This window comes from Neurospora crassa, linkage group II (genome assembly GCF_000182925.2).
Source record: "Neurospora crassa OR74A linkage group II, whole genome shotgun sequence".
Lineage (NCBI taxonomy): Eukaryota > Fungi > Ascomycota > Sordariomycetes > Sordariales > Sordariaceae > Neurospora > Neurospora crassa.
In genome coordinates, this window is record NC_026502.1 from 1,779,328 (window position 1) to 1,802,513 (window position 23,186).

Here is a 23,186-nt window from a genome sequence, read left to right on the forward strand (position 1 = left end):
GTCCGTCTTCAGCACTGCAGACGCAGAGGGGGAGTCGCTGTCTCGGGCCACTGATTCGTCGCAACAGGAATGATCTGCAGGGATCTCATAGCGGCTCAATTGAAACGTGCCAGGGGTCCAGCGCTTGGGCCCGTGTATTACCCTAGGTTCCAACGTTTCAAAGCTCAGGGCATTGGCGTGACATATGTAAGAAATTGGAACACCTTGCTGGCCCCTCGGCGATGACATCCTCCCCGTCTTCCACTTTGTATTTTCAAAAGAAAGCTATCCGCACGCTGTTGCTCAGACTCTCACATACTGGTATTTATCTTTCGTGTCAAGTACTTACATAGCTGGAGTTTAATCGGACCTCAATTGCTGTCGCGGCCAAGACGACAACGGCGGCGACTACATATCACCACGTACGTCACCTGTAGCGAGGTACCTCGGCACAAAGCTACCTATCCTCGCTCCTTGACTGACAACCAACAAGTTTTCACAGACCAACACATCCAATATCTCCCGGCCCTGACGCATACGAACCAACACGAACACCAACACCCCGAGTAGACTCCCAGCGATTCGCCGAAATACAGCCAGACGACATGTCGTCGCCATACGAAATGCCGCCCCAGCGCGACTCCTGGTTCGCGCCCCTTTCCATCGACCTCCTCGTCAAGGTCCTGAAGACGAGCTTCTTCCACCCCTTTGTAGCCTGGATTATCCCGCTCTGCTTCCGGGCTCAGAATATGTTCTGGGATGCGCCACCAATGCTGGTCTCCATCGCATGGGCTTCCATGATCACGCTGAGCTGGATCTTCATAACCATCAATAACCGGATCGCCTACGGTTTGCCACGTGAAGTAGACCTTAGCGATGAGGTTATTGTCATTACGGGCGGTGCCAGCGGGCTGGGTCTGCTTATTGCTGAGGTCTATGGTATGCGCGGTGCTACTGTGGCCGTGCTCGATGTCAAGGAGATGGATAATGGAGAGGCGAGGGGCGTGACGTACTACAAGTGCGATGTGTCGGACAAGGCGCAGGTCGCAAAGGTTGCAAAGGATATCGAGAGAGATGTACGTCTTTTTCATTCCAGTCCACTCTTGTCTCATCCAATAATTTAGTACTAACATCTAGTCCCAACAGCTCGGAACCCCCACAATCCTCATCAACAACGCCGCCATTGTCCTTGGCAAGCGCTTCCTCGACCTCAGTCTCGACGAAATCGACCGCTCCCTAACCACCAACCTGCTCTCCCATTTCTACACCATCAAGACCTTCCTGCCGCTCATGGCCTCTTCTGAAACGGGTGGCACCATCGTCACCATCTCCTCCGTCATCGGCACCGTCGCCGCCGCCCAGCTGTCCGACTACGCGGCCGCCAAGGCCGGCGTCTCGGCTCTGCACCGCTCACTGACGGCCGAGCTGGCCCAGACCCACCCCAACATGCGCACCGTCCTAGTCACGCCCGGTCAGCTGAGCACGCCGCTGTTCTACGGGGTGCAGACTCCCAACAGCTTCTTTGCACCCGTGGTGGAGCCGGTGGACGTGGCCAAGGAGGTGATTGCGGCCATTGACGGCGGGCTGAGCACTCACATCGGCATGCCGCTGTATGCGAGGTGGATCGACTGGTATAATGTCTTGCCCGTTGGACTGCAGAAGATTGCGAGGAGGCTGGCGCAGGTTGATACGTCTTTGAAGACGTTTGTGGGGAGGAATATGGGCGCGACGGGTGTTGATGATAAGAAGGGACAGTGAACATGCAAGGAGGGAATGTATGAATAGCATGAGTGGTAAACGCATGTGTAATCGCGCTGGTCGCTTGTATAATAAGACGGAGAGGTTCACAAAGGGTGGCAAGTTTCAAGGCGCATATAGATGGCATACTGGACATATGGAAATTGTTATGTTATTGTGCAAATTCACTGACGAGCTCTATAACCCTCGCGAACTTGCTCCATTTTGGGTCACTTTTGTTTATAGAGCCCTACCCAAGTGGTCTTCTTCTCTTTAGGTTAATGAAGAGAGAAGCAGTGAAATTTGTCAACACAGGACCTCATATCAACTTCATGTCCGTCTGCTGCATTTCTAATGAGTTCATAGGTTTTCTTGAAACACTCAACAGTGCGTACTTCACTAACTAGCATGTCGATTTGGCTTCCATCTAGATGTTGGGTTCTGGATCCATTTGGTAGTCTCTTAGTGAAATAAGAGTCATTACCTTTAGCCTTGTCTCAAACCCGTGCCGGACAAGAAGAAAAACAACCACCTAGAGAAACAATGCTTTCAAAGCGGAATACTATCTACATGTGGTTACTTTTACTCCTGAGCACAACTTCTTTGCCAACTCCCATTTTTCTTGGCCATGTGAAGGACTGAGTGAGGTACCTTTAAAGTTACACACGATTGCTTTACCGCTATCCCTCTTTGTCGTGAGCTCCTTCCTTCCTTTCTTCCCACTAATGCCCTCCTTCCTTCCTTCCAATCTCCCTTCACCGGCAACCCACATCCGACACCGGACAGCAAACAACTCAACACTCCCACTTTCCCTCGCCGTACCTTCTTCCCCTTATCTAACTGCCGTCACTTGCCCCTTATACTCCAATTTTCCTAGCCACACATTCAACAACTGAAGCAACGTCACAAAACAAGCGCAGTTAGTGTAGTGGTTTAGCACTCTCGTTTCCCAGTATCACAGGCGACTGGAAGCTAAGTAACGAGCGACCCGGGTTCGAACCCCGGACTGCGCACAATTGTTTTCTTTAATTTGTATCTTTTTGATCATCTACCGTTGGATATGCATATATCTAATTTTTTTTTCCCCCTTTACATTCAATGGGTGACAGACAGACAGACAGACACATCGATGCGTATGATAAGCTACAGTCGAGTGAGTATGTGTTAGTTGTTCAGGATTTGGAACAGAAACGAGGTCCCGTTTTGAGATGAGCCAATCCACCCATCGTGTTATTGTATCGACTTTGTCACGTAACTGGAGTAAGTAACATGAGGCCGGAGAGTCGAATATGACTAGAGCAGACTGTAATGGTTAGCTTCCCGAGATGAGCATAGCCTTGGAAATTGGCGGATCATGGAAACATGAACCATGAACTTGTCAACGAGAACGTGACAGGGCACTAAGCTTCCAATACATACTGCCAGTCTTTTACCATGCAGATCTTAGATAGGAGAAAATGAAGAGAAAGGATCAGTGAGGTACAAAGACTGGCTGAGGGATCGCACGCTGATGAACAAGTAATAGGACAAGAGTTACTACAACGAGTGAACGATATGGGAACAGAGATACTATGTATCCTTGAGAGCTTGTCTAGAGGTTTCATGTGGCTGAAGGTAGGACACGGTTTAAGGCTCAATAACAGGCAGCTTCGGTCCTTGAAATAACATCCAGAGCGGACGACATAGACGAGAGGGAAATTAAAGAAATAAAAACTGGTTCATTCAGCCGTGGTATCGTGATAATAACATCCCATCCAGATTCTTAATCCGAGCCACCTTCATCTGTTGTCCTCTCATCCCCTTTCTCTGGAATCCGTCTAACTCTCAACAGCCAAAGCCCTAACACCAACCAGCAACTTCCCATCAACACTCACACTCACAACCCAATACTCCACCCGCACGCTGTCCTTCGCAACCCTGTACACCTTCACATCACGCCCTTCGCTCGCCTCCGTCACCGCATCAATCAAATCAAGGTACTGCCCGTTGCGATCCCAGTCAACAGGGTCCAAGATCTCGATATCGGCGTCGGCGGGGCTGGGGTGGTTGATTAAAGAGGCGAATTTTTCTGTTTTCATTAAATGTCAGCATCTTTCTTGTCTTTCGACTCATCCTTTTCTGCTCCTGTTCCTGTTGCTGCCCTCCCTTCTCTTCCATCTTCCCCCCGCCGCCCCAAAAAAAAGAAAAAGGAACGAAATCTTTCCCCCTCCGTCCCACCCACCATCAAACTCACGACAGAAAAAAAAAGAGAGAAACTTACCCTCATCCGGAAGCATCTCCTCCCCAAACTTCAACGCGACCCCCTCAAACGGCTCATCCGCATCGCTCACATAGAACTTATCCCCCTTTTCCAACAACTTGGCAATCGGAGACGGGAGGGGAACCCCCTCGTCGCGCGTCTTGAATGTATTGCTGCCGACTTTTTGCGTTGCCGGGTCGGGGCGGTCGCGCGGGTACCCGAGCGAAGGGTCCTCGTTGGCCTTGTTGAGGAAGGCCATGTAGGAATCGTCCGAGGCCATTTTCGATGTGGTGGTGGTGGTAGACGACAGCTTCGCGGTCGAGGTGATGATGTGCGGTGTACGAGGCGTATGAAGCGTAGTACCTGCGGAAAGGGACGTAGTGATGCGCAAGAGCGGGAGAGTGAGAAATCGTTGCGCTGCTGGTCGTTGCAAATGGAGAAGCGTAGAAGTTGTTCGAGAGAGAGGCAATCCAGCGGGTGTCTGGTGTTCGAGAAAGAGCCGGGTAATTAGCTTTGCGGATTGTCGACAAAGAGTTTGTGTTGAGGATGGAAGAAGCAACTAGAACAGATCTGGGTCAGGGTTAGGGAAGTTCAAACCATTATGTTGTTGTGTTTAGGTTGAGAACGTTTCGTTGGGCGGGACGACGATGACAATGATCAGTCAGGTGGGTGGGCTGCGTGGTGGGATGCGAACGAACGTCCGATGATGTAACCTGCAGTAGCTGAAACCAATTAGGAATGGCGGATCTCACGTTGGCCTAAGAGTGGAAGCGTCAACCAATCAGGAGATGGGCTGCTTGCAAGGTCGATCGGGGTTTGATATGCCCTCAACAAGTAACAACAGCCATGTACGCCGTGAGGACTCCCAAAAGCACGACTAGGAATATGAGAAGATGGTCGAAAAGTGATATCATTATCAGTCGTGGTATCGCAGATGAACAATATCAGGAAGAGAAAGCATAGAGACGGGTAGTGAATGACAGGTGGAAGCTCATGAACAGTTGATAAATCGAACACGTCCAGCGCAGCAGAACAGGCAACGAGAATCACACGACATGCTACATTCAAGACTATCAAATTGGGTATATCTATATGCCACTGGTCCCTTCAAGTCATTACCCTACACTAGTGGGGGCATAGCAGCCCAAGACAAAAGTCCTGGAATAAAACATACGAAGTTATAAACAACAGTGTCCATCGAATCTGTGCCAACCACCAGATTCTTCACGTGTTCACATCACATAAAACACATTTTGCTGAAGGACACTCTCTTTGGCAGTACACTGGATCAACGTTTCATTGTTCTTCAACAGCTTTTTATTAAGCCGTAAATGCTAGGTATAGTCCCATTTCCCGACCGACCCGAAAGAGCAACGAAAAAACCGTGACACCAATGCAACCCGACTAACAAGGAGATCAACTGCAGCAGCCAATTTACGAGCTGGCAGCGAGGTCCTTCTTGAGGGTACCCTGGAACTGCTTCTTCTCGGCAGGGGTCTGGAAAGCACCATGACCGAACTCCGAGGAGGTGTCGATCCACTTGAGCTCGACCTTCTCGAGGGCCTTGCGGGAGGTGTGGACGAACATGGACTTGCGGAGAGTCATGACTCTCTTCTTGACACCGGGAACGGAGCCCTTGACCATGACGAAGTCGTTGTTGATCTCGCCATAGCGGACGAAGCCACCCATGCTGGAACAGGGTTAGTTTTGCGCTCTTCAACTTCTTCAAGACAGACGGGGATACATACGGGGTGATCTTCTTCTTGGTGACATCGACCTCGGTGGCAGCAGAGTCCTCAGCATCGCCCTTGCCAATGCGGTAGATCTTGTGGTTGACCGAGGTACGGTGGTGGTAACCGGCCTGACCAGCGCGAGCAACAGTCCACTGGACGTGGGAAGGATGCCAGGCACCGATACAGGCGACCTTGCGGAGACCCTTGTGGGTCTTGCGAGGAAGCTTCTTGGTGCCCCAACGAGCGGTGACACCGGTGAAACCGTGACCCTTGGTAACGGCAATGACGTCGATAACCTCGTCCTTCTCGAAGATGGAGTCGATCGAGACGGGCTTCTCGAAGAGGCCGTGGCCGAACTCGACCTTGTCGGCGACGGAGCCACCGTTGATCTGGATCTCCATAAGGTGGGCCTTCTTCTGCTTGAGGGGAGTCTTGCGGATCTGGGTGTGGGCAAGAACACGGACGACAGTGCAGTACTTCTTGATGCGCTCGAGCTCGCGGGTGATGGCGGCACCGTTGTTGTCGGAGTGCTTCTTGACGTACTTGGTGAAGGCCTTCTTCTTGGACTTGTACCAGTTCTTGTAGAAGCGGCGCTTGACCTCGTCGGACAAGTGCTCAGCCCAGACGGTGGTGAGGGAGCGGAGACCGCGGGGAGTCTCGATGTACTAATATCGGGGTTAGATCACACGGTCGCGGTAGGCCATATACGGCAGCTGGACAGGATCAAAGACTTACGCCGACCAGACCCACAACGATCATCTGCGAGAGATGTTAGCCATTGACACAAAAAGAGCCAAGCGGGCTGCGTTGTACGTACAGGAGGGGTATCAATGATGGTCACAGCCTCAACGACCTCCTTCTTGTGAGCCTTGGCGCCGGGGCGGTCGAGGTCGCGGACGATGGTGGTCATGCCGGCCTTGTAGCCCATGGCGGCGGTAAGGTGGACGGGCTTCTTGGCATCATCCTTAGGGAACCTGTCATGAACGCGCAACTGGTCAGCCTCTCTGTTCGCATGCCCTATTGCCCAAGTTCCGATCGCGAAAGATCCAAACTACTAGCGATAGTGTTGTCGATGGTACCAGAAGATAAGCTTGACTTACGACTTGACCTTTCCCCTGTGGCGGGCCGCGCGCTTGCGGGGAAGGTAGGCCAGCGAACCGTGGCGGGGAGCCTCGTACTCTGAAGCATCGAGTCAGCATGAAGGACGTTCAGGTTGCCATGAGGTCCAAGTCGTGATCACGCATGCTCCCCAAAATCCAGTCGCCAAAAAGTCGAAAATTTCGATATCGCGACGACCGTCTCTCGGGAAAGCTGCTCCATCGATTCTCTCGAAGTCGGGATTGCGTGTAGAAATCGACAAAGACCGTATGTCTGGCGGCGACAGCGACGGCGATGAGGCGTTACTTACTACGGTGAGACATGACTGCTGATGATCCCAAGTACCCGGGTTGTTGATGGTCGAGTGGGAAAAAGTTCACTACCGCGAAAACAAAATCAAGAAGTATCGCCAGAGAAATTGGACCAGCCAAATTTTTGTGTGAGTGGTGTGGATTGGACCGTGCACGGGCCTCAAGTGCAGCGGAGCCCTAACTTTTGCGCGAGCCCTTTCCGGCGGGCATGTCCGCCTTCCTGTTCCTCGAGCCCGCCCAGCCAACCAGCGATGACCAGCCAAGCCCAGAACAATCCACCCCACAAGAGCGACCCCGTACACTTAGTCAGCTTGGCGGGCCATTCACTAATGGCACATTGATGACAAGGTAAAGTCCTGTTGAGGTGGCAGAAAACGTGACTTTGATTGCTCTGCGTATAAGTCCGTCATCGTCGCCGCTGCCGCCGTAGGTACGTTCGCAGATGGAATACGAGATATGGGATTTTTTCGGCGCCTGCGCGTGGCAACGGCTCTGTTTGGTCTGGTCGGTTACAATATGTTGAGCTCCAATCTTCGTTGTTCCCCCCCTTGACTCCATCTTGATCACACGGCTGATTCTCCGAATTCGATGTCCGCGCCCACGGTGTCAAAGAGAGCAAGCTGTTGTGGCTTTCAATAGCCTAGGTTGGGCTGTTTGGATCAAAGCGAGATCTCCATCTATTGGGGTTGTCAGCTGCCTGTCAGAAGCATGACGACATTGTCAAATGCCCCATCTGCTTCTTGACTCAATACCTCTAGCTTGTCGAGCTCGTGGACAAGGGCATTATAACAGTCGTAGATGTAAAACAAGTGGGTTGGCTTAACATGATTACATGATTAGGCGGACATGCATGGTCAAAGGCGTACTGGTTACAAGGGATAACCACGAAAGCACTACACTTAGCTGTCATCTCCTTGACTTTTCGGGCTGAGGCGCCGTTCAGCCATTTCAATAACACCGTATCCCGTGCGGGAATGATCACGACGTTGCAATTACGATCCCAAGAGTGTAACGACAATCGTAATCATGTTCTCTAACTGGCCTCTATGGCAAAGCAGCGAGTTCATTTCCGCCTCTTGAGGATATTCCCATTCCCTTCTCGCTGTCGACTTTCCAACAGATGACATGCACACGCTTCTATTCCAAACACAAGTCATAATAATGTATGTACATCGGAATCCGCTCCTTCCTCTCCCTCCTCATCTCCTACCGGTCAGTCAAAACGTGGTAAAATAGTGCATTTCGCACCCATGAGATCTTGAGCTTCACAGGTCCTTCTGTCTCCATCATCCATGTGTGTGAAATGATGACCACTCTTTCAAACCACATAAAACGAACAAGTCGACGTACATTCCCATCCATAAGCAAAACCATTATGACATCGACAGGATCTTGGGTTCTCCTACCTCTGCCGTATTATAAGCAGATACACTGGGTCTTGTCTCTCGCGCAGAAGCTCGAGGTACACGGCAGATGATGTAATCAGTTGCTTTCTGACTTTTGTCCCATGATGCCGTTGAAGCTACCGCTCGTTGAGGCTCCGTTCTTGGACTCGTTTGCTGCAGGGCCGGATCCGGAGGAAGGACCGGGAATAATTCCGCCCTTCTTGTCCTCCTCTCCGCTATCGTCATAGTCCTCGTCAACGTCCATTTTACGGGCCGCACGCTCAGGCTCATTGACGATGGGGGGGTGCTGGGCTGGAGGATGGTCCATCCGTCGGTCTTCGGGGGCGGGCTGATGTGCTGGGCCTGGGCCTTGCTGCTGAGGTCCGGGGACTGGCTGCTGGGGTCCGTGGCCTTGCTCGTGGATGAGGTTCTGCATCGGAGCCGAACCTTGCTGCATCGGCGGCAAATGGGCAGGGGCGGAATGAGACTGGGGATGATGAGCGGCCTCCGAAGGATGGTATCCCTCGTTCTGGTGCCGCTGCTCCTCAGCCCGGCGCATGTCCTCCATGCGACGTTGTTCCTCAGCCCGGCGCTGCTCCTCAACCCTACGGGAATCTTCCATACGACGCTCGTCGAAGCGACGAGCCTCCGACGAGTTGCGACGAGCATAGGGCGGCTCCATTCGGGGCGGGGTCATCGAGGGGCGGCGGTGCCTATGGTCATCCATACGGACGCGAGTCTCCTCCGTCGCAGGCTTCTTCACCTCCCGGTCGTCTTCCCACTCACGCATTCTCTTGGGGCCAACCGAAGGAGGGCGGGGATCATGCTCCCTCTGATGAGGAGGTTCACCAGCCATACCTGACTGAGGGGGGTGAGGAGGGCCTGGCTCAGGGCCACCAGGACCGCCCTGCTCACCATGCGGAGGGTACGGCGGCTGATGCTGAGGATAGGCGGACTTGGGAGACGGCATGCGGTTCTCGTGCATGTGGGGTGGTCTTCCATCAGTCCTCGGACTGTTGTTAAAATGCATCATTGCGTTTGGAGGAGGAGGGCCGTTTGGGCCAGGACCAGAATTGGAAGGGACCACGTTCTGGGGATTAGCGTAGTTCGGGTTCCTCACTCTAGTACCACTACCCCCTTCCCGAGTAGGTTGAGGTCCTTGCTGAAGCTGTTGCTGCGGGTGCGGCTGGTGCGGTTGTTGCGGAGGTGGAGGGGGTGGAGGGGCGTAATGAGCCTGGGGAGGGGTAGGTCCTCTTCTGAGCGGCTCGGGCGCCCTGGCCTCCTGATAAGGCCTCATTTGCTGCTCCTGTCGCGGGCTGGGCTGTCTGGGAAGCGGCGGAGCGGGACCACGAAAGGGCTCCCGGTCTTGACCCGAGGCATATGGGTTCGGCGGCTGGGGAGGAGGGTTAATGTCGGAAATTCTTCCACCCCACGAGTTGGCCCCTTGGCCCGGGCCAGGGCCACCGTTGTGCATCGGCTGAGGCGGTTGATGAGGAGGCTGGCCTGAGCCTGAGCCCGCCCACTGAGGGCCCGGAGGACCAACCGCACCGGATGCATTATACGTCTGGGGGTGGATATCAGTGGGCATCGGGACTGACCCCGGGGGTGCGCCGCCATTAGCTTGCCCACTTCGGAGGAGCTGCAATCTGGTCTTGATATGCGGGTTGTTGGGATCCAGTTCGGCGGCACGTTGATAAGCGTCCAGAGCATCGCTGATCTGGTTGTTGCAAGACTCATACAAAGTGCCAAGGTCATACCAAACTTCAGAAATGAAGGGGTTGAGCCTGATGGCCCTGGAATAGGCGTCCAAGGCGTCACGATACTGGTTGATCTGGTAGTATAACACACCAATCGAGCACCAGAACGTAGGGTTCCTGCCATCCCTATAAACAGCTTGCTGATAAGCCTCGTATGCCTTAGGGTACTTTTGAAGTTGCATGTAACAACGACCGAGCAAGTACCAGCTTTGGGCATCGGTTTGGTCTGGATTATGTCAGTATAGGTGCATGAAGAAGCCAAATGCATCGAAACTTACCAGCTGCAACGGACTGATTCAGGTACTCGATTGCCTTTTCCTGGCTGGCGACTGAATTACTTTGCTGGTGATGCAGCCAGCCCAACTGCTGAAGGACCTTTGCGTGCTTTGGATCACGTTGCAGCACTCGCTCGTAGGCTTGCTTGGCACCATCATACTGCCACAACGTCAGGATTAAGAGTCGAGGAAAGAAGTATAAAATGCAAAGCAGACTTACGTCTTTTTGCTGTTCATGGACGTGACCAATCTGGAACCAGATATCCTCTTCGGTCAAAGGAGTAGGAGGAGAGTTGACAATGTATCTGAAGCACTGTTGACGAGTAAGCTGGCTGTCTCATGCCGATCTTATCAAGACAATGCTGTCGACTTACATCAAGCGATTGCTGGTACTTATGCTGTTGCTTGTAGATTATGCCGAGACGGAAATATATCTCATGAGCCTTGTCGAAGTTGGGGTCCATGGCCATGACCTGCGAGAATGCTTCCTCTGCATGGTCCAAAGAGCCATAGCGATCATAAAGAATACCTATGCCATACCAAAGCCTCGGTTCCTGCAATCAACAGACAGTTAGCCAAACCGTTGTCAATTCTGAAAAGAGGCACCCCAAGAGGTACAAATGCACGCACCTTTGGGTTGGGAAGGTTAACCAAGGCCGCTTGGTACGCAGCATATGCCTGTTGGAGGTCCTCCATCATGAGAAAGCAATGTCCTAGACACCAACAGTTAGGACCCGAATTTATTGAAATATACGTGGCGAATAGGGGGCTGCTTACCGAGGCTGCCCCATGCTTCACCGTTTGCAGGCTCGATCTTTAGGATCCTCTGCAGATATTCCGACGCCTTGGGGAAGTCCTCGCGCGTCCTAAGGACGAGACTGGCGGCATTCATAGCAGTCACAGAGTTGGGGTTGGCTGCAAGAGCCCTTTCATAAGCCTCTAGTGCCTCGTTGTGGTTCCCCATGAGCTCGGACACGGAACCTACCATGATTGCTAAATTAGCATCATACAAAATAGCCTAAAGAGGCAGCCAACAACGGCGTGGGAAGCACATACCGATTCCGATCCACACATTCTCGGTCAAGCTCATAAAGGCCTGCCGCTGTTGATTCCATGAAGGAATCGACGCCGGCGGTGGACCTGGGGGCCCTGGCGGGCCGTGATGCATTTGCATCTGCATCGTAGGGGAAGGGTGGTGGTTTGCCATTTGGGCGATGTTGCAGGAGTAGCGCGTGGATGGCGTGTTGCTCCTCGATGGACTATAGGAAATTGGAAGAGGCGGGGGCGGAAGCCAATGTAGCGCTGCCGACCCAACTTAACAGTAGAGGTAGAATTCAAAGTTTCACAAGGCGATAGCAATACAGCCTTGGTATCCCATGCAGCTGTTCCCGGGGACGCTACGGGGATAGTATGTAGGTACTAGGTAGGTAGCAGGGTGGTGTCAGGGGCCGTTGTCAAGATGCGCAGTCAGTCACGATGACTGTACCAACCAAATTGTTAGGCTTCTGCTCTTTGGGCGGCTGGACCACAACGATACGTGGCGACGGCGTCAGCAATGCAATGGTCGTGACGATGAAGCGCCCGGTTCTTGTGTGTTGTTGGGCGGACGCGATTGTCAAAAACCGAGAAAAGTTGATTGCGAATGAAGGCGACGAGAGGGCGGCAGCCTGTCGCAGCTTCTTATAGTTGGACAAGATGCGCCCAAGCTACCGAGGTCGGAATGGCGACGTCGTGCTCTCTTTTTTGTTCGAGATGGAGATTTGGACGAGACGAGCAATGCGAAAATTATTGCTCGCGGCAATGGCTGGCTGGTGTGAAGGGGGTACACCGGCTGAGTTGGGATGGAATCAGGTCCAAGGTGGTGGTTTGCGCAGAAAGAGTCGTGCGCGATGCAGGCAGCGAAGGCGGCGGGAGACGGGAGAAAAAGAAGGGGAAGGGGGAAGGGCAAAATTGGCTGGGGAAGAGGCGATCTAAAGGCAATGGGGAAGGCGGCCAGGAAGCAGCTCGATTCGCTGAACGGGGAGTTCTGACCACTTTTGCAAACTCCCCTAACCCACGGCGTCGTGTACGTACTTTTGGCTAGGTAAGTTTGGAATTTGCTCCCGGTTCCGCTTGGTGCCGCATGTCATACGGCGCGCCAAGATAAGTGACCCACACGCGCTGCACAAGGCCCTGGCGGCACAGGCAGCCCAGCCCGGTTACGGCTGGCAGGTCGTGGCAGGTTGCGGTACATTGGGGCGGGGCGAGGTGGGCACAGGGGTGCTTCCGTCCACTTCCACTTGGCTGCACCGGGGTCGGGGTGCCTAGTGCCGTGTACCTACCTAGGTACCGATGTACTTGGAGCGACGAGCACGAGCACGAGCCAACTAACGGAACCTACCTCTACCTACTACATAGTAGCTGGACTCTTGACCCTTGTTGCCCGTAGTGCGGTTGGGTTGCCCCTGGCCGAGGCCAAGGAACCACGATGAGAATGTAGAGGCAGAGGTGAGGCAATATGTATCACGCCTAGAGATTATCCAGACATGGTAGGTAGGTATCCAGACAGCCGGCATAGAATGGTAGAGCTACCTATGATTTCCAAGACATCGAAAACAACACGAGTTGGAGTCCTTGCCGCCAACCTAAGTCTGTAGGCAGTAGCATAGTGTACAGTCTCGAGTAGAGTGAGGGGTCTGGGTAAGGGAAGGTGCCCCTGGTCCAAGACCAAGAGAGCAACCTACTCCCACATGCCGTCGAGATGAAGAGGCCCAAGAGCTTCCGAACGAAACTCAGGTCACTACTATGGCCAGCTTGTCTTCAGGCCGTCTATCATATATGTTCCGTCTTGATGTTGGAACTCAGGTTTGCGGCTTTACAGTCTGGGTTCTCACCACTTCTCCCATCATCCGCTACAGCAGTAGGTACGTACACAGGCATCGCGCGAGAGTGCTCGTAGTTTATGTGGTCTGGTCGCAAGATAGATGAGCGGAAGAAGCAATGTAGGGCAAGGACATATGCATCCATGTTGGAAGATATGATGTACTCTCCGCTGCAGTCTAGCCTCCTCCGTGCTTCTGGCCCTTCAAGACCGGAAAACAACGGGACGGAATCTCCCAGCCGCCTTGCATACGCCTACCTCGCATTTTCACTTCGGATGCGTCAAGGGTGAATGTTTTTCACATTTTACGCTTGCATTCATTGACCTGCAACAATGAATCTCAGTATATCCGTACCCAGCATCGGATGTACAAGATCAGACATGCTGATACATGGGCAAATAGGTAAGGTCCATGCCATTACTTACCTTATCTACCGAGGGACTTCCGAGAAGCAAATACATCACATGACAACACAGGAGGAATACCAAAAAAAAAAAAAAAAAAAAAAAAAAAAAAAAAAAAAAAAAAAAAAAACCTGCAGCATTCACCCTTGTCTTCATCTGAATCACTTTCTTTTGTTTGACGGAAAACTTGGACGAAAATGTCAGTTAGCTTGCACCCCAGTTTGACCAACAGAAATAATAACCGTGGGTGTGTGGTTGGGAGAATCTGTAGAAGCACGCAACACCCACGGTTAAAGTTTTTCCTAAAGGTATCGTAGGTATCTTCCATGACTGTACAATGTCAAAGCTACCTATTAATGGCAGGAGCCAACTTGGGACTCGGAGTGTCCATAGGGAATACCACACCCACACCATGGTACTCGTCAGGCCTTCAAACCGATCGTCTGGCTAGACTGACTATACGCAGTATAATCGAACATTGCCCTGATCTTAGTGTGCGACAACGGACACATACTGCCGTCAAAGGAGAAACAAAGGTACATGGAATGGACGAGTGAACTATCACTGGCTAGCATCCATCGGTATCCAACCAACAGACTCCTTGACGACCAGATGAGTGCACGAATCCACTCTCAATCCCATTCAAAGGGAAAGCGTGAATGGTGCGGTTGAACATGTTTACCAGCCTGGCTGGCGTTGGTGGTACGTGCCTAGATGCAGATCGAACAAGTGAAGCCATTCCATCAGCGATCATCTCGTACTCTTCCGGCTAGGCATCCTGAAAGCTTCCAAAACCCTGGGCCACCCGCGCACAATAGCTCCGTGGATCGGCACCGCACCGAGCCAAAAAAAACACGTCCGTCACGCACAACAGCATGAGTGCCGGGTGGAGGTATATGATGGGAGGCAGGTGATGTTCCTCCCCCTTACGTTTTGCTTCAAGTTCCTGACTCGTGCCGCAGTGTCATTACAGACTGAAGTCCAGGTCTTTCCCCAAATCCGAGCAAGTAGTTTATCAAAGTGGAAGTGGAAGCTGTCCCTGTGTTCCACTCGTCCATCTGAGGCTCGACACCACTTCCATGTGCGGCCGTCATTTAACTATGTACCCCGCTCTTTCCGCAATCTTCCCTGGGCACTTCGGCCTTTGCAGCCAGGTGCCGGGCGGTTGGCAAGCACCAACAGACAAGCATTCTTCACCATTCGGGTTCCGTACCAGAGCGGTGAACTGACTTTCGATCTGACGGGCAACTCCCATACCGATCTGTACTTAGGTATCCAACTAGATGCAGCGGCTCTACTATGTAGTATAACTTTCTTTGTCCTACCATTCGCCTGGGTTGGGGAACGCTTCATCCCAACTCCCTTCCCTTTTCAGGACTTGCCCTACCAGACGACCCAGCGATGATCTCCCTTAGGCGGTGTCTGGTCTGCTGGTGTGGCTGTCGACTTGGCCGACAAGTGGCCATGGTGGCTTGGACGGGCGTCCAGTGATATGGCAAAGAAGAAGGAGGTCTGTTGCTCCAATCAATCACTCTGTCGTGGTGTGCCTGACGCTGACGAGCTGCGGGAAGGGGGGGAAGAGTGGGCGCGCGCTGACACGTTCCTCGCAGGGGACCTCCACTCCAAGGGTCAGTCGACAAAGTACTCGGTACGAACAGGTACGAAATCTCACCCCCCTCCTTCTATTCCGGCGGGCCACACCCCAACCTAGCGATAGCATCGGGAGGGAAACAAAAAAAAAACAGCAGCCCAAAAACGGGGACCGCACCCCACAAAGGGCGAGGAGACAGATGGAGGGGCGTCTCCGGAGCAAGCGGTACGGTGTTACAACAACGCCATTTTCCTTTTTTTTTTTTTTTCCCTCGCTAGTCTTCTTGGCGATCATTTGCCTTTTACCCTTCCTTGGCGGCCACTGGTCACCCTCCTCTTCAGGATCTACCGTCGACCACGCACTCCCCTCCCGTCCACCAGCAGCCAGCCCGAGCCGTTCTGCGGCCTGAGTTGTTGGACAAAACCAGTTCTGATGCATTCTGAAGCAGCTGGGAATGGCCGCCGAGCAGCGTGAGCGTTCTGCCACCTGCATCTTCCTCCCAAATGCCCGGTGCACGGCCCCCCAACGCTGCCGACCAACAAGCCTTCAAGTCTCCCGGCCCGTGTGCCTCCACCGAGAAATACCCCAGCCCGTCCGTCACCAATGCCTGGGTGCTTGCAACAACGCGGAACCCTATCAACCTACCCTATCGGCGCAAATGAGGTGGAGGTCCGTGATTGGGGGGGCTCTAATAGTGCGGTGTGCGGGTTAGGTGCGGGCGTAAGGGGGTCAAGACAGGGACCTTACACGTAGCGTGTGTACACATCAGTCCTGGTAAGTTCGTTAGCTCGGTACCTACAGACGGGGGTTTTAAGCAGGGGAGACGGGGGACGTAGCAGCCCGCTGTAAGTACACTATTAATGCTCTGCGAGAATGTGTGGGGCGAGTAAGAGACTAACAAACTTTCCAGGACTGATGTGTACAAACAAATCGCACGCCGTCAATCGACAGGCAGCACCGTACATGTTTCCGTGGAAGGTCCGGGCCGGGAAACACAACAAGACGATCTGTGCTCCTCAGCCTTGGAATCCTTGATGGAAGATCGTGCCATGGATCTGGAAATGGTGTCTACCTGCTGCTGCTGTTGCTGCCCTGCCGGATCCTGTCGTGGCCAGATCAACGACGACAGACAGGCATTTACTGGTATGCCATCATTTTCAACAGATTTGCTTCTCGTTAACTACCGGCGTCGTCACTGGTCGCTCTTCCCCGTCCACGTTGTCGCCAGCTGGTGCCGCCTCTTACGTTCACAGGCTCGCTTGAGCATTCATCATGGTTCCTTAAATGATGGTACGGCACCCGGTATGCAGTCTAACATCATCACCTTCAGCAAAAGCCTTGGATGTTTATGGCTTCAATAGCCTAGTTACTTTCAGTTTAGAACTCGGATATTCAAAGGTGAACACTGCTTTCCTTGCTTGTCAGGGCATGAAACAACCGCTGCCTCCGAGCCCTCTCCGAGTCCCGAAGAGTACCCAGCGACTCGACAATGTCAACTACAAGTGTCCTTCACCGCTATGCTTCACGTGCACATATGTAGTGCATAAACAGCCCGTGGCAGTGGCGTAAGATTAACACGACATTTGATGTCTGTTGGTATCATCGTAACGGCGACGTGTAGTCATCATACTGTACATCTAGCATAACTTAACTTGCCCAGATCTGCCGGAGGTGCAGCGCTTTTGCGTGTTGCCTTCCAGCCCAGGTATCTACCGAATCCACTTCAGCCCCGTGACGATACATGGCCTGCAAGTACCTCCCTGGAGGGACCGGTGCTAAGGTCGGACGTTAACTGCTTCATGCTTCGGGCATATCTGAGCAGCTTTCATGTCGGCTATCTTGCATTTGATCGTAAATGCAGGCAAGGCATGATTTTCTCCTTCAGAGACGTCATCGTTGCCCTAAACTTGCCACAACGCCATGAAAAACGAGAGGAAGCCGACGGGGTAGATGTCTTTTGACATTCTTCCCAAGGCAAGCACCACCGGTACTATTATATTGCACTCTGAGCCTGAGATTCAGCCGGCCAGCCGGCCCCCACAGACCCGACCGTTCCGGCTACCGCTGCCGCTAACTTCGGCTCGGTCCCGGGTTACAAATGCTTCTCCATCGTGAGGTGCAAACCTCCGCAGCTCCGCAGCTCCGTGCTCGGGCGTCCCCGGTCTGGTACGGCTTGACAGAGTTCAGAGAATACCTATCCCAGCCAAGGTTCCGGTGCAACAGCGAAATTGGCTTACAGCTGTGAAAGGACCGATATTTCCGACAAGAAAATTATAGACTTGGAAAAGTTTGAAGCAGATACATTGCAACAATTGCCGTCAATTTGCTAAACTGACTTGGTTCCTTAATTTTCTGGACGAACTTTGCACGGCATATTACGTTGGCACAACTATCAAAAGCAGTTGCACTGTTTGTGAGTGACCGCAATGTAGTACCACGTGCTAGTAGCACCTGTCAGATCCTTGGGGTTTCGATCCGGTCTTTGGTCTGCTTCCATCCCATCTGTCATCGTATACTTCTATAAGAACTCTTTTCATTCACTGAAGTGTATACAGTTCATCCGCATGTGTTTGCCAACCGCAGAAACACATCAAGTTGACTCTATAGGCGCAAATGGTATTTCGGCTTGTGCACGGTTGTTCGCTGTGATTGAACTCAGCTTTTAGAGGATGTAAGCTGGAAACAATACATTATGTTCGTCATTTGCTGGGAGCCTGGCTTTATGGTAGTTTGAATCAATGGAGCTTTGAAGAAGGGGGGGGGGGGGGGGGGGGGGGAATGGAATCCACGCTTTCCTATTATTTCCGTTCCAATAATGATCTGTTCTTAATGTTTCTCTCAAGAACCGGGGGGAGAAGCGTTATCAATCTCACCTTGATTGTGCCACTAATATAGTTATATATGTGATATTTTTGTGATGGCCATGGCCACCCAGCAAATTAGTGTAGACTTTCGAGATACTAGGCACGTACCTATCTCACCAAGCCGACCAGGGTGATGATATAAATGAGATACCCGAACGAGGTAATTCGTTTCATGACGAGGGGTTGATGCACAATCAGCCATGTACATAGTTCGCTGAATGGATGGCTATGATGGGTAGTTAAGGAATGGATGATCGAGTGGCTGTGAATAAATTGGGCTGACGGGTTGGATGGATGGCATCCGTAAAAATGGGATGATAAAGCCGAAGAACGTCGTGGGGTTTTATGTGCATACTGGTACAGTAAAATAGACGAGGCGGAACCGACGTCCGTTGTTTGGACATCGAACCATCCCTTTAACGGTGAAAATGTATCATTTTTGCCAAGACCTGAGGAGACCTGCAGTACTTGGTGACTTTTTAGTGCAGCCAAGCAACGCCTGCAGGAAGATCCATGCAAAAGATCGCCGATGCAAAAAAGTATCCTTTTTACTAATGAAACTAATTATTCTACATTGGCTTTGAAAAGTTAGGATAGAGGTATAAGATTTCATTGTCCAATGCAAATGCTACGAGATTTGTGTCCGTTGTGTTGAGGTTTGGAAAAAAGTTGTGTTTTCGTTTTGTGCGCGAGGAGGGGAATGCTATTGGTTGATCCTGAAGTGCTACGAAAGTTGGCGAAATTGAGGTATCGGCATGGGTGCAGAAGTAAAGGTGGATAAAATCCGGCTATCCTATTGGCTCCCCCCGGATCTTGGCAAAAATGATACATTTTCACCGTTAAAGGGATGGAAGCGAGGATGGGCATAGCTCATCAGCTGGGTCGCATCGAACATGTCGGATGGTTGGCTCGGATGGTACCGCATCTTCTCATCCGATATAGTTTCACTCAACTAGGTATAGCGCCGGGTATATCTGGCTTCGACCAATCTGCTAGTGAGTTGATGCCAGTCTCAAAGCTACTTGGGAACGATCAGAATCAAAGGATTGGTCAAGTAAAACCATATCAAATGAGGAAGTGCGGCACTGTACTCAGTAAGGTGGGCAGAATAAGGCGATAACGTGAAAGGAAGCGTGAGTGAGCTGGGTAGGGTACAAAATGTGAAATTTGACGAGCGACGTAGGCGGAGGGAGTGGGTAGATGTGGTAGATACTTATCATCTGTCTGTGCTGTCGTTTCTTTTGTGTTAAATGGGCGGAATCAGATGAAATGAAGTGACGATGGTGGTGATGGGCAATATCGGCTCGGTACTGCATGTGGTATATATCCCTTAAGTGACATATGATATGAATGAACCAGCAAGAAATAGACCCGACTGGTAGCGGTAGTGGTGATACTGATGGTGCCCGATGGTGTCCGCTGGATGCGAACCCGTTTTATTAACTACCAACCATCCATCCATCCATCCATCCCGCTTGTGGTTGCCACGTCCACGCAGTTGAGAGCGAGGAGCATTTCGAAATGGAAGATCACGCATTGTGTCCCGAATGTGTGCGCGCGGCGCGTAAAGTGCGTGCGTCATGCCATGCTCGTACTGAATAGGCCCCGTTGCCAAACATGTGTCACCAAGTTTCATATCACATGCATGGGAAATCGCATATGCGGGCGTCGGGTCCGCGGAATTGTGATGTGTCTTGGCTGTTCCTTCTCTTCCGATGGGCACTTTGTCGGTCCGTCTAGAACACAAGAGAGGAACCGGGTGGCGGTAGCCAGAGGTTCTGGCAGAAGGAGGCTGAGGCATCATCAATCATACCATGGGAGATGAATGGAAGGATGGATGACCAGATCCAGGCACACTTCTGTCAAGTCGAGGGGTGGCAAAGGAGGACCGCCGCGAGGTTCTCTTCAGTGGTCCTATGGCGTGTAAACTGCTCTAATGTTGGAGAAGGATGCTGAGGGGACGGATATGTTCAAGTCAGATGGCAGACGCTTGTGTGCGGTGGAAGTAAAGGCGGTTGGATAAAGGATAAATTTGGTATTGTGTGCTGTATCGCCAGTAAATTGTTGCGACCGGTATGTTGTTGCACGTTCATCTAGAGCGGTCGGGCGGCCTGTCGGGTAAGACGAGAGTAACAACAATGATGACCCTTTGCAAATGGGTGCAGAAAGTGGCACACGCACCAATTATCGCCGGCCCTGTCCCGAAAGGGTCAGTCACTGGTTTAACGATGTGACTGAGCACAGGCCATCCATCTCCCGGAAATGGGAGGTTTCCGAGATGGAAGGATCAAGGGCTTTGTGGTTGTGGTGGGTGGAAGGTGGGGTGGCACAAGCCGGTCACAAGTGGGACCAAAAGGAAGGAGAAGTGGATACAGATCCGCCGGGGAAAAGAAACAGGGTGGACACTCAGTTTTGGAAGGCGAGGAAGGTTTGGATGAAATGGATGTCATGGATCAAAAACCCCTGACGTTGCTTCCGACCCACGAGCTATTTCAGGGCCAGGCACTCTTGGCGTTTAACCCTGAGGGAAGGTTGATAAACTTGTCTTTCATAGGTTTGAATTCATTTCTTCTTCCCTCTCTCTCTCCAAAGAACGGCATTTTCGGCATATTAAGGTGAGAACGGGTGCGCAGGTAAGCCGGGTCAAGTGAATTGAGGGGCTAGAATCTGTCGGAGTTGAGACGGGAACGGGATCGCGAGGAGTCGGGCCCGGGGTGGGGTCTTGCTGCGGTACTTCCCGGTACGATTGTCGGAGTCTCTTACGTAAGATAAAGTGTGCAGACTGATGAATCGTGCGGCCGCCTGGGTCACGTGCAAGTCAAATCTGTCCATTGTAGTGTAACACCACAGACTGACAAGACAGGGAGGGGTTGCCGAGCACTCATTCCCGTCACTCCTTTGGTCAATTGATGATAGCCTCCTTCTTCAGTTACTTTTTGCTTCGGTTTGTTTGCGGACATGGTGACGCCTCAAGTGAGCGTTCCCTCGTTTCCATTCTACCGTCCGTGTCTTTCGGGCTTTTCTACTGCTCCTGAAGGAACGGGGGTATATCTGCACGTGCCCGAGGGCGGCCGAGTTAGATGAGTGGGCTTCCCGGTCAGTGTTCCAGCTCCGCATTTTCATTAGCTACACAACGCTTGTCAGGATCGAGAATGGCGGGTTGCCGAGATTCCAGTGGACGGTGACGACGACCATATCGGCCACAGCCTCTCCTCCACCCTATTTTACCAGAGGCTCCACCCACCAAAGAGGCTCAATCCTTCCACTCAAATTCCCCTCAACAAAATTCGGCAACCGCTGTGACGGGCCGGGCAGTTGGTGTGCTCGGGGCGCTACGACCACCACGACGGGACCTGCAGACTCAAGTACCTGAATTGTCACCCCTTTCTGCGCCTCCAGTAGTGTACACTACATATCGCACACGGCACAACCTAAGCCCACGAGTTCTGAGGCCCCGGGCCAGCCAACCTAGAGCCCGATGACGAAAGGCAAGTCTCAACAGGGTCGACAGAAACGCCTATGCATGCCTTGTTGTCATTGGCAAACGGCAAGGCGGACGACATGATATCTTCACCGAAAAAGGGGCCATCAACCACCTCACGAAAAGTAATGAGGCCCAATTCTATGCGTATTGTAACGCCCAAGTGCCCCGCCATGCTGACAGGCCAACGGCACCTTACCTTCTATAGGGCGTTTTCAGCGATAAAAGACCTGCCTCGAATCGCTAGAGGTAGTCGAACAGCTCAGCATCGGCATCAACTGTAACTTCCAATGGGTTTCATTGCATTGGAGCCCAGGAATCAGCACGTGAATAACGCCCTATGTAACAGGACGGGACCACCTTTCACACTTCTCCCCGAGTCGTCGCTACAATGCCAGGCACCAGCAAATCGTCTGAAATACAGATTCAGACCGAGGCAAAAATTCCATGCGCCACGTTTCTAGCCGGGCTGGCATGATCATGTTGTCCGGATTTTGAGCATGGAGATGGAAAAGGCATGATTGTGGCTTGAGCTATCAAAGCCTCTGGTGTTGCCCATTGATTGACTGGCTTGGAATCCCACGGCGTGGCACAAATATTCCGAGCAGGTGGTTGGTCCAACGGCTTGGCTGCAAGGATTCATCACAGAGGAGGATCGACGCTGAGCAATCAAAAGAGATCAAATCGTTCGGCGCAAAACGCGGTCGTCGCAGATACACCGAGCCAAGCCATCTTTCCCTATCAAGCCCTGTGTAACCAGAGCACCCCAGGTTCGCTCGAGGCAGGAAACGAACCCCTTGCTGACACCCTTCCTCAGCAGCGTCATGGGTTCAGCAGCCTGTCGAACAGCCAACCGACAAGTGCCAACGGGGACCAATCCCCCTTTTCGGATTAGCAGCTTCATGAGTTAGCCCCCTGCCTTACCGGACCGTTGCACAGGAGATGGCTCGTTACACAAACGTTCGGTTATCAAGCTCTCGAAGGCTTGGGAAGGTCGTGATATCCCCAGTCCTTGAACCCTAACCCTAGACTTGGATAAATTAACTTGCCCTACCCATGTCTGCAACATACCAAGTCGCTTCAGAGGCGCCAGCAAATCTTAGTTGTTGAAATCGATGAGGATATCAGGCAGCTTGGATTCGAGGCAGGAAAGGATCTCGTAAGGCTCGAGATTTCCTAATGAAGCTGGCCGAAATCACCAAACGGGTCCTCGTGGAACAGGCAAGGTGACGCGAATCACTGATGCGCCCAGTGGCGTCTGTTGTACACTTGGGAGGAACGCGGCCTCCCGAGCCAGAAAAGATGAAAGATGTTTGGTGTAGGTATAACGAGACTTCATGGGTCATGTGTCTGTCATTCAGGGCCGCTCGCTGTTCACGAAATTCGTGCATCCCGGCGGCAGATGTCTTGCTTTAATGTGGGTGTGTCATCCTACGTTCCAGCTCGTGTTCCTCTCCGTTCTTTATATTAG

The 23,186-nt window shown here is 52.2% G+C and overlaps 5 protein-coding genes and 2 non-coding genes across 9 annotated transcripts; 4 read left to right on the top strand and 3 right to left on the bottom strand.

Moving 5' to 3' along the window:
- Positions 1 to 193: 193 nt before the first annotated feature.
- NCU06845 (short chain dehydrogenase/reductase) lies at positions 194 to 1,926 on the top strand. The gene is made up of 3 exons (XM_958226.2): positions 194 to 401; positions 473 to 1,055; positions 1,126 to 1,926. The coding sequence occupies exons 2-3, from the start codon at positions 585 to 587 to the stop codon at positions 1,735 to 1,737; spliced, it is 1,083 nt and encodes a 360-aa protein (XP_963319.2). The 5' UTR covers positions 194 to 401; positions 473 to 584; the 3' UTR covers positions 1,738 to 1,926.
- A 704-nt stretch (positions 1,927 to 2,630) lies between these two features.
- NCU15266 lies at positions 2,631 to 2,729 on the top strand. The gene has a single exon. It is a non-coding gene; the product is annotated as a tRNA-Gly (tRNA).
- Positions 2,730 to 3,241: 512 nt separating this feature from the next.
- Positions 3,242 to 4,651, bottom strand: NCU06844. Of its 2 annotated transcripts, XM_011395300.1 has the most exons (3): positions 4,553 to 4,651; positions 3,977 to 4,436; positions 3,242 to 3,784 (listed from the first exon to the last, which is right to left on the bottom strand). In XM_011395300.1, exons 1-3 carry the CDS (start codon positions 4,553 to 4,555, stop codon positions 3,534 to 3,536), a joined length of 714 nt encoding a protein of 237 aa, XP_011393602.1. In that variant the 5' UTR covers positions 4,556 to 4,651; the 3' UTR covers positions 3,242 to 3,533. The 2 variants fall into 2 exon arrangements, with proteins under 2 accessions (XP_011393602.1, XP_011393603.1); XM_011395301.1 differs by having other exon boundaries at positions 3,977 to 4,651.
- A 299-nt stretch (positions 4,652 to 4,950) lies between these two features.
- On the bottom strand, positions 4,951 to 7,238 carry NCU06843 (60S ribosomal protein L3). Its single transcript, XM_958224.3, has 6 exons — positions 7,097 to 7,238; positions 6,789 to 6,867; positions 6,506 to 6,662; positions 6,424 to 6,447; positions 5,704 to 6,353; positions 4,951 to 5,645 (listed from the first exon to the last, which is right to left on the bottom strand). Exons 1-6 carry the CDS (start codon positions 7,107 to 7,109, stop codon positions 5,390 to 5,392), a joined length of 1,179 nt encoding a protein of 392 aa, XP_963317.2. The 5' UTR covers positions 7,110 to 7,238; the 3' UTR covers positions 4,951 to 5,389.
- Positions 7,239 to 8,105: 867 nt separating this feature from the next.
- rcm-1 (regulator of conidiation and morphology-1) lies at positions 8,106 to 12,481 on the bottom strand. Of its 2 annotated transcripts, XM_011395299.1 has the most exons (8): positions 12,005 to 12,481; positions 11,571 to 11,933; positions 11,292 to 11,495; positions 11,145 to 11,227; positions 10,889 to 11,068; positions 10,735 to 10,827; positions 10,518 to 10,674; positions 8,106 to 10,465 (listed from the first exon to the last, which is right to left on the bottom strand). In XM_011395299.1, exons 2-8 carry the CDS (start codon positions 11,719 to 11,721, stop codon positions 8,580 to 8,582), a joined length of 2,754 nt encoding a protein of 917 aa, XP_011393601.1. In that variant the 5' UTR covers positions 11,722 to 11,933; positions 12,005 to 12,481; the 3' UTR covers positions 8,106 to 8,579. The 2 variants fall into 2 exon arrangements, with proteins under 2 accessions (XP_011393601.1, XP_011393600.1); XM_011395298.1 differs by having other exon boundaries at positions 11,571 to 12,417.
- A 1,972-nt stretch (positions 12,482 to 14,453) lies between these two features.
- NCU06841 (hypothetical protein) lies at positions 14,454 to 16,939 on the top strand (the record flags this gene model as incomplete). The annotated part of the gene is made up of 6 exons (XM_001728113.2): positions 14,454 to 14,481; positions 15,195 to 15,437; positions 15,528 to 15,595; positions 15,819 to 16,039; positions 16,281 to 16,672; positions 16,752 to 16,939. 6 exons carry the CDS (start codon positions 14,454 to 14,456, stop codon positions 16,937 to 16,939), a joined length of 1,140 nt encoding a protein of 379 aa, XP_001728165.2.
- Positions 16,940 to 21,560: 4,621 nt separating this feature from the next.
- Positions 21,561 to 23,135, top strand: NCU14132. Its single transcript, XR_897824.1, has 2 exons — positions 21,561 to 21,840; positions 21,924 to 23,135. It is a non-coding gene; the product is annotated as a ncrg60 (non-coding RNA).
- Positions 23,136 to 23,186: the final 51 nt, after the last annotated feature.

Bases quoted from the DNA above. Each gene is read 5' to 3' on its own strand.
- NCU06845 (XM_958226.2), top strand. From the start codon at position 585: ATGTCGTCGCCATACGAAATGCCGCCCCAGCGCGACTCCTGGTTCGCG. The intron at 1,056-1,125 runs GTACGTCTTTTT...TAGTCCCAACAG, and splicing joins CAAAGGATATCGAGAGAGAT to CTCGGAACCCCCACAATCCT.
- NCU06844 (XM_011395300.1), bottom strand. The intron at 3,785-3,976 runs GTAAGTTTCTCT...TAATGAAAACAG, and splicing joins GGAGATGCTTCCGGATGAGG to AAAAATTCGCCTCTTTAATC.
- NCU06843 (XM_958224.3), bottom strand. The intron at 6,448-6,505 runs GTACGTACAACG...CATCTCTCGCAG, and splicing joins CCATCATTGATACCCCTCCT to ATGATCGTTGTGGGTCTGGT. The intron at 5,646-5,703 runs GTATGTATCCCC...ACCCTGTTCCAG, and splicing joins ACCAAGAAGAAGATCACCCC to CATGGGTGGCTTCGTCCGCT.
- rcm-1 (XM_011395299.1), bottom strand. From the start codon at position 11,721: ATGGCAAACCACCACCCTTCCCCTACGATGCAGATGCAAATGCATCAC. The intron at 11,228-11,291 runs GTAAGCAGCCCC...GTTGGTGTCTAG, and splicing joins TGAAGCATGGGGCAGCCTCG to GACATTGCTTTCTCATGATG. The intron at 10,466-10,517 runs GTAAGTTTCGAT...GACATAATCCAG, and splicing joins GAATCAGTCCGTTGCAGCTG to ACCAAACCGATGCCCAAAGC.